This window comes from Syngnathus typhle, linkage group LG14 (assembly GCF_033458585.1).
Source record: "Syngnathus typhle isolate RoL2023-S1 ecotype Sweden linkage group LG14, RoL_Styp_1.0, whole genome shotgun sequence".
In the NCBI taxonomy this organism is placed as follows: Eukaryota; Metazoa; Chordata; class Actinopteri; order Syngnathiformes; family Syngnathidae; genus Syngnathus; species Syngnathus typhle.
Window position 1 is genome coordinate 1,205,747 of NC_083751.1, and position 9,059 is coordinate 1,214,805.

The 9,059-nt window shown below is 43.7% G+C and overlaps 1 protein-coding gene across 3 annotated transcripts; it reads right to left on the reverse strand.

The window, feature by feature from the left end:
- Window positions 1-31: 31 nt before the first annotated feature.
- On the reverse strand, window positions 32-9,013 carry myo1f (myosin IF). Of its 3 annotated transcripts, XM_061297190.1 has the most exons (28): window positions 8,521-8,987; window positions 7,351-7,479; window positions 7,080-7,169; window positions 6,900-6,994; window positions 6,740-6,827; window positions 6,593-6,682; window positions 6,214-6,345; window positions 5,994-6,128; window positions 5,567-5,699; window positions 4,778-4,974; window positions 4,619-4,699; window positions 4,446-4,532; window positions 4,086-4,172; window positions 3,845-4,012; window positions 3,111-3,196; window positions 2,943-3,024; window positions 2,752-2,858; window positions 2,591-2,689; window positions 2,377-2,521; window positions 2,195-2,309; window positions 1,944-2,113; window positions 1,715-1,860; window positions 1,417-1,563; window positions 1,197-1,345; window positions 1,067-1,138; window positions 806-998; window positions 571-731; window positions 32-454 (listed from the first exon to the last, which is right to left on the reverse strand). In XM_061297190.1, exons 1-28 carry the CDS (start codon window positions 8,521-8,523, stop codon window positions 378-380), a joined length of 3,264 nt encoding a protein of 1,087 aa, XP_061153174.1. In that variant the 5' UTR covers window positions 8,524-8,987; the 3' UTR covers window positions 32-377. The 3 variants fall into 3 exon arrangements, 2 of the variants coding, with proteins under 2 accessions (XP_061153174.1, XP_061153175.1); XR_009717862.1 differs by lacking the exon at window positions 32-454 and having other exon boundaries at window positions 590-731; window positions 1,197-1,340; window positions 8,521-9,011; XM_061297191.1 differs by lacking the exons at window positions 32-454; window positions 571-731 and having other exon boundaries at window positions 805-998; window positions 1,197-1,340; window positions 8,521-9,013.
- Window positions 9,014-9,059: the final 46 nt, after the last annotated feature.

Sequence of the window (9,059 nt, forward strand, 5' to 3'; positions counted from 1 at the left end):
GATCATTTGGATGTCTCATAATAAAAGGGAATGAACTCGACTTATTTTATTGACAAGGTCAAACACATTATTGAACTCAAAGCTGATTTTGTGTGTATTGTTCAACTGTTACACGTTGCCCTTTTCCTCCTAAAAACAACAGAGTGGCAACGTAAACAGGGTTGACTCCAAAATACAATGCCGCAATGTTTTGTTTTCCTTGATGGTCTGGAAGTGAAGCTTGTTGCTTGGTTATTTCGAACAAAACGTTCCACACAGAAACCTTACACGTGTGGGGGTCACATGCTCTTTGCTTTAAGTGGAGGGAACTTGACGGCACTGCCTTCCTTCCGTCTTCTGAGCAGCCATCCATCCATCCATGGCTCAAGCAGGTTCAATTAAATCTTTTCCACATAGTTACCAGGGAAGAGTCCTTCTTTTCCTCGAATTCGGCCAGTCCACCATCCAGATGGATCTAGAGAATGAAATAGTAAATACAAGGTCATAATGATGTCAATCTGCATTTTAGGTTGTAGGCCTGATTATTCATAGCCAACACTTAGCCGCTCGTCCATCCTGCAACACACACACCTTCTTTGACGAGGTCAAAGACATCATTGACCTCAAAGCTGATTTCGTCCGTGTCCTGGCCGACGTACTGATACAAGGCTCGACAGCGGGGCCCTTGCGGACGAAGCTGAGGTTTGGGAGCAGGAGGGGGCCGCTGACCGATGCTTTGCTTCCTTTGTTTCCTATCGCAAGGAGAACCAGCGAGTCGTTTCGTATCGACAATGGCAAACGAAAAAAGACGGAGGCCATTTCTCACCCCGACATGCCCTGGTCGGGCACGTTAAGGAAGTCCATGTTGCTGTGGTTTTGGGTGGGTATCCTGGAAGCTTTCTGGAAGCCCAGTTTGGGCAGGGCCGTTTGAGGAGGTCTGTGCTGATTATGCGGTGAGGAATACATAATATCCGATTGTTTGGGTCCTCTGGCGAACTGGGTGGCTCCATTCTGGTGTGCTGTGTGTGTAAAGAACACAATCATTGTATTCCCCTTGATTGTAAATAAGGTCATATTTGAATTTTACCTCTGCTGGCTCTCTGATTTCCCCCTCCACCACCACCACCACGTGACTGCTGACCACCTTTCCTCGTTGGTTCTGATTCAACAAATGTTTTGAATGAAGGGATTTGTGTTGGCAATATTGATGGACTTACTGGAAGACTTGGGGAGCCCATTCCCGATTGAGATGGTGAGGGTCTTTCCTGAAGGTTTGAGCTGGGCCTGGTCTCCTATTCCAGTCTGGAATGACACCACCCTGGAGCTGCCTCCTCCCCAGCCTTCTCTCTTCACTCTGAACTCTAGTCTGGGCAGGAAGCAAGCCGAGTTGGTCATTTTTGCACGGAAACCAAGTCCGAGTGTGAGTTTTCTCGCCACCTGTCTGTGAAGGATACGGCAAGCTTCCTCCTGGTCACGTCTTCGTAACGTTTGGACAACAAGCTGAGGAACTCCGTCTTGAAGTTGGACTCCAGCAGACTGTCGTACTCTGCCTCGTGCAGAATAAAAAAGTCATCCTGTCTCGTACTGAAAACAAAGCAGGATTTCAGTGGACAAGTCCATGTCAAATATAATTTCATTTCAATTGTTATTATTTTGGAAAAATACTTTTTATTTTGCAGTGCTAGTTTGGAAGCACTCAGTGGTCATTTTAATCATCATGCAACATGTCTCCTACCTGAGTGAGACGCCATTTATGCTCCCAAACTCCAGCTTTCGTTTCAGCACTTCCTTTATTTGCCCTTTCTCGGGACCTTTCTTCACTTTCTCTCGACCAATCAGATAGATGCTTTTAGGCGTCAAGATCAAATCTCTCTTGATGGACTGGATTGAGGGAGGGGGGGGAGAAAATAAGCAAAATCGGGTCATGCTGGTATTTGCAAATATTCTAACGGACTTCTGTTCACCTTGAACCTTCGATCAAATTTGTTGACAGAGTCTGCAAAGTCCACCCGCTCCCTCTTGGCTAGGAACTGTCTGAGCTCAGGCCTCTGCTCCAGACCCAGGTAGTCGCCCACAAAGTTTCTGTTGATACTGTTTTTCCTCCGCTCCTTTGCGTTGTAGAGGATGTCTGAAGCTATTGAACCGAAAAAAGACTTCCATCAGCAACTTTTGGTTTCAAATGATGCATGCATTGCTGGAATGCTTGGAAGCTTACCTTCTTCTCTCATCTGCTCATACTTCTTCCTGGCGATATATCTCCTATAGGCCTTCTGAATGATCCTGGCAAAGGTGTCAAATTTTCTTTCCCTCATCTCCTCCAGAAGAAACAGCTAAGCAGAACGCATTGTTCATCAAACAGACTTCTTCGTCCACGGATGGAGACGCATTTCTTCTTACCGATTCTGGGTTTTTAACAAAGACTTTGCTTCGGCCCATCTGGTACTGGTCGTTATCCATGTTAACGGAGCGGAGGAGGTGAAGGACTCCCTGCTGCTCTGGACCTCTCCAGCGTGGCCATGTCTCAGCAGTCAGGATGGCGTACCTGGATCAAGCACATGAGGATGCTAATATGAAGTTCAGCAAGCAACAGAGCATAATTTTTTGTCCAAACCTTTGCAGAAATTTCGTGAAGACCCTGCGGTATGCAAAGCCAGCCCTCCGTACGCGGATATTTTCTCGTAATCCGAGATATTCCACTTGATGCTTAACCCTGGAAAACAAAATGAGGTTAGTTTTGGGATTGGGTGCGTCAGTCCAGTAGGTGGCGCTAACCTGCTCTCTTCCCAGTCTTTAGGCCGTTTTGTCTCGTTGGGTTTTATACAGCGGATGTAATGAGGAGTGCATTTCATAAGCGTGTTGACCAGGTCGTTCGCTTGTCTCTGTGCGAAGAGTAAAAGAGAAAGAAGAAACCTTTCTAAAAATGTCCTTTCTCGTCTTAGGTCGGAAGATGGCTGCACTCCCACCTTGATTTTGGATCCTGCCGTCGTTGGCCTACTTTTCTTGTCTGTGTTGAGGTTTTCAGGGAACAAATAGCGGATGAAATCGCTGTCAACAATATTCACAACATTTTTTAGACCCAAGCGGATGTTGAAGGTGTGTCGTCGGTATGTCGGTCGGTGGAAGACACTCACTGATGACTGCTTTGCATCAGCTCAATAAGGTCCGGGAAAAGCACGTCGCGGTTTCTCTCACAAAAGCCGTTGATGTCGTAAGACACCTCGGGGAAAAAGAAAAAGACAACATTCGCAAACGAGCACAAAAATTAAAAAACATTTTTCGGAAGTGAAAGTACCGTTTTTTCCATGTATAATGCGCCCCCATGTATAATACGCACCCTAAAAATGGCATGTCGATGCTGGAAAAAAGCCTGTATGTATAATACGCACTCAAATTTTGACTACTACTTAAGTCGGTTAACGTAAAATTCTTTCAGAAAAAAGATCATCTTTGGGAACAACCGGATGTTATTCTGCCGGTCAGTATCACTGCGCACGCGCTAGCAAACTCGATAGCGAAGAAACGTTTCGGATTTGTGTAGGGTACATTGTGACAGCAAACGAGCAGATGATCGAGCAAGCGTCTGATACGAGAGCATTGTGTTCGTATGGAGCGTGTTTGAAGTGAACAGCAGAGAAGAAAGCGCATCTGTAATGGCGGCCTCCGTATCAAATCCGGATTGAAAAAAATAAATAAATAAATAAATAATTGTACCCATGTATAATGCACACCCCAGATTTTAGGACAATAAATTAGTTAAATTTTGCGCATTATACATGGGAAAAAACGGTATATTCTCGGACAGAACTAGACGACCGGTGGTAGCGGAGAGTCCGTCTGTCTAATGGCTTCCTGTCACAGCGAGTACCTTTCCAGCGTAGTGATGAATAACAAAGCCCGAGTTCCAGCTGTTGAAGTGCTCGTGGGTTCCCACGGCAGCCTGCAGCTTTTGCAGCAGAGTACCATCTGCGCCCTCGCCTTTGGCATGCATGGTGGCGCACACATCATCCAACACGCTCATCACGCCTGGAGGGTTCTGAAAGGACCAATGCATTATTTTCAAGTCTTCAACTATCGCTAAGACCCAATTCGATTCATCCGAGGCTCACCAGTTTATTTTCAATAAGGTCGCAAACAATCTTGTTGTTAAAGTATTGGATCGCAGTCCACTTGATGCCCTCTTGAACGTACTCCTCCTGGAAAGGGAGGAGAAGATTTGGAGGACAATGTTTTGCAATTGGGGGGGGGGAAGGTTTCTAAAAGCGAGAGAGCTGAGGTCTCCCAAAGTGCAATTTGTTTATAAAATAAAGAACATTTTGCATTTTATAATTAACACGAGGATAAACACAAATGAAATAAAAAACAACCTGGTCTTACTGGAATGCCTGCCTAATCAAATTTGTTTAAATCGATTTAAAAAAAAAAACAAAGGCCACTGAAGAGGCAGCTTGCTCCTTGAAGCTACCCACCTGCTCTGCCTTCAGAGTCAATTCAATGAAGATTTGTTGGAGCTTCTCATTGACAAAGTTGATGCAGAATTGTTCAAATCCATTTCTCTGAAGAGAAAAACAATCTGATCAATCATGACTGAAGTCATTTCAAATTGGCTTCCTTTGATTAGCAATGGCAAGGTAACATTTACCTGGAAAATCTCAAATCCATAAATGTCAAGGACGCCAACGCTGAATTCTTCATGCGGTTTTTGGATGGCTTTATTGATGGCCTGTAGAGGGCAGACAGAAAGCGGGAGATCAGCAAAAAATCCGAAAAATCATCATTCCAACTGGAATTGTCCGATGACCTCCACCAGGTAGTCAAAGACGCGCGTATAGAGCGCTTTGGCCAGGGCATCTCGTGTATAGTTGGCTTGCTCCTGGTTGAGGGTCACGTTGATGGACTCGGACTTCCCTCCCCACTTTGAGTCCATTTTACGGCTGGTGAGCTTCTCCTGCAGACGGTTGGGGTCCACAGCGAGCAGGTAGGCGGGGAAGGCCAGCACTGCAAACAAATTGCTCTCACATGACATTTCCAGAGTATTCATTAAGGTTGCAGATGAGGCGGAGCCTAACCCAATTCACAAATTGGAACAAACTCACATTTGTACTTATGGACAATTCAATGAACCGATGAGCATACGACTTAGTATTTCAGAAGTGTGTATGAAATTGGTGCCCATGAATTAGCTCTCATCTTGTCAAATGTTTTTTTATACTATTTATTATTGTTCTGGCACATTTTGCTGAGATCATCATCATCGTCGTCAATATCTTACTTACCGTAATTTTCGGACTATAAGTCGTGTTTTTTTTCATAGTTTGAGTGGGGGTGCGACTTATACTCAGGAGCGACTTATATACATATATATGTTTTTTTTCCACTTTTTTGGGCATTTTATGGCTGGTGCGACTTATACTCCGGTGCGACTTATAGTCCGAAAATTACGGTAGTCCTTTCTGACTCGTACTGTTGTGTAAGTCAAGCCCGGTCACGGCCGCACACCAAGGACAGCTAAAAAGCTGCTGTGTTCTAATAAAGTCAGCTCCCTCTGTGGGATGAGCAAGCCAATTATGTATTCCCAGCATATACTCACAGTCCATGCTCTCCACCTGGCCGTAATTGCCAGCCTCGATGAAAGTGATGTTCCCTAGGTGGAGGATGCCGGCAACTATCTGCAGCACCTGGGCTTGGATGTCACCTGGGATCCCAATCACTTGCATGGCTTCCTGGAGACCACGCACACAAATATTGAGGAGTTATCTATTAGCTTCAGCACATTCTAAGAAGCTCCAATAAAATAGACAAGTGGAGCAATCATTACCTCAAAGTAGTATTTATTTAACAATATTATGGGATAGATTAATTATGCAACCAAGAGTAGACCCTAAAAAAGATTCTTTTTTTTTTTTTTTAGCCAATATTCCCTCAAATGATCTACAATTTTTGCAAGATGTGTACAAATCAGGGACGTGAGGTCATTTCCATACGACAACAATGCTATTCTATTTTATCTATATTACCATTGTCTCATGGAAGTCCTTGCTGTCGTTGGTTCCATCCACTTTATAGGTTCCAGACTGATTGAGGTAGAAGTAGTAGTCCGGTGTCATGATGCCCAGGGCCTCCTTTTGCTGAGCACTAGCGCCCTCTATTAGCTGCAATCCGGCAGACAACAAACGTCATATTCGATTTGCAAAAGAGGAACTTCCATGCTGGGGGACATCACGCCTTTCATCCAACCTGATAATAGACGTGGAAGTTTCTTTCGCTATCATTCTGGCTCACCACCCTGGACTTCTCCAGCAGAAAGTTGGAGATTTTGCCGCCGTCGGGCTCTCCACCTCTGCTGAACTGAATCTCAAAGTATTTCCCCTGCACAAATGCACAGTCAGATATTTTGGCCAATGGAAATATTGCAATGAAGCAGGCAAGAACATGCTCTTGTATGAATGCTAGATTTTTTTTTTTTTTAATCAGCCAAGGTTGCATTAAGCATGCAAATAAGTGTGCACAAAACACTTCCTGCATCTACCTAATAAAAAGAAGCAACCTTGCAACAGGAAGCAATGTGATGTCAGTTGAAATACATGCAGTGAACAAAAGTGACAATTGTACTCACGAAGCGGCTCGAATTGTTGTTGCGGACAGTTTTGGCGTTACCGAAGGCTTCTAGTAGAGGATTGGACTGCAGGATGATGTCTTTGACATGCTGTGACAATCACAAGTGTTACATGCATGCATGTCAAATTGAAGTCAGTGTGCCCACCTGAACTTTTCCGCCTCCTCCTGATACTTTGGATATGTAGCCCATGATGTATTTGGCAGCCACAGTCTTTCCCGCCCCGCTTTCGCCACTAACGAGAAGAAATAATGATCATAACGAAAGAAAACACTCAAAAACATCCCAAAATGGACGTAAACTCAACCTGATGATAACACATTGATTTTCTCCTTCGATCATCATGTTCCTGTACATGTTGTCAGTCAAGGCGTAGATGTGGGGGGGATTCTCATACTGGGCCTAAAAACACACATGGAGAGTTCACGTAAAAAAAAAAAAAAAATGCAGTATGACTTGTGAAGAAATATAAAAGAGGACAACTTACTGCTCCTTGGTAGAGTTCAATTTCTTTGTCAGAGAAATAGGGCATCTGTTTGAATGGGTTGACTGATATCAATACCGGGCCAATGTAAGTCTGGGCAGCATTGTTAAGAAGCAACATGGAGAGAAGTTAGCATGCATTTTTTTGCCAGGTCAAATTAGAAAAGGATATCTTTCATTCAATTATTATTTTTCGATTTAATTCATAATTCCGTGTGTGTGCTGACATATCCCATTTCCATAAAAATGTGATAATAATAATAAAGTAAGGATACAAAAATGTAGTCATCCATGTATCGTTTCTTGAGGTTCTCCACAATGGCGTCCTCTGTGATCTTGGACAACAGGACCATGTCGTCCACTCCACTTTGCTTCACATTTTGACTCTGCCAGTGGTACTTTGCCTGGACCGTGCACAAACATAAATACTCTTCATTATTAGACCAAAGAAAGGAAAAGGCCCCAACTTCTCTGCCCAAATAGTAACAGACAAAATTGTGGATTTGCTTCAAAGAAATTTGCAATTTGAATGTCAGTGCACATTTTTGAGTGAAAGGTCATGCATAACAATGACGTTTAAAAAAAAAAAAAAACAGCACATCACTGTAAGCATTCATAATATTCATCATAATTGAACCTCTGCTTTGTCTTCGACACTGAAGCTCTTATGCAAATTAGTAGAGATCCTTTTACCCGTTCAAGTCCCATTAATCTGTATATTTTGTCAACCCTTGTGTTTGCATCGAAAGACTTTAGATAGTCTCTGGACGTGATGTGAAGACATGAGTATGAGGAAGTGTCTTAGCAGAAACTAGGCTTCTCTGGCCTTCCACTTCCCCCTCTGCCACCTCATTGCAGCTTCCTGTGAAATGCTGTTGAAAAACTGCCTTCCTGCATCTCAGTGAGCAGCTTGCACACAAAACTCAAATCACTAGACAAATTCAAATTTCTACTGCACATTCAGGCAGGTCAAATTCATAATCAAATATGCTTGGAACCCCACAGGTGTCAAACAACTTATTTTTTTACATTTCCCTCATTCTCCGTCGAGACCATATAATGAATGTTAATCAGCATTTTCTGAAAATTTGCTTGGGTTTGTCATTTTGGTTGTTGTTTTCAGATAGCCCACTAACGGTAGTGAAACATTGATCGAGATCATAATCAGGCCATATCCCATGGTGGGAAAGAGCTTGATGAAAAAAGAAAAAAAGCTTCATCATTCCACTCCAGCACAGTTGCAAATCATCTGATTTGAAAGACATTCAACCAGTGTGGTCCACAAACCATCTGAAGACTTGCTAAATTGTGCAAACGAGGAAACTCCCTTGACTGCTTGACTCAATCTACCAATCAGCCAAGACTGTTCAAAACTTCACATTGCAAGATATCCCGGAGCTCATGGAGTGTTTGAAAAAAAGGAAGCACAAAGTGGGGTACACTACCATTTTCCCAGTTGGCTTTTCCTGCCTTGCTTGAGCCAGGTGCCAGCGAGCGCAGTCGGGTTGACAAGTATCAGACGGCCATCGCGCAGCAACGTAGGTCGGCGGCGCCTACAAGACATCCAGTGGAGCTTTGCAAGCTTGTTCCTCATACAGCCACAGACGCTCTGAGTGAAACAAGAACTGCTCGAGGGTGACACACATCTGACATTGCACACACTTAGCACACGAGCGAAAGTTTGGACTTCTCCATTTGGGCCTCCTGCAAAAAAAGACCAATCCAGGAGGTGTACGATGGAGCTTGAGTTGTGTGTAGTCAGCTCCACCCAGGCTGAGATGACTTCCTTTTGTTTGTGTCGTCTAATGGCCGCATGAACTGCTGCAGGTGCTTCGAAAATGATTGAGTGGAGGTGACACGATATTCAAATTTGCAAATCTTTCACTGGAGCTCATGAGATTGTGTTTTAAGGGCAAATTAGAAATCCTCCTCAATTTAAAAACACAGTGGCTTTGTAAGTTAAATGATTTGGAAGTCTAAATTT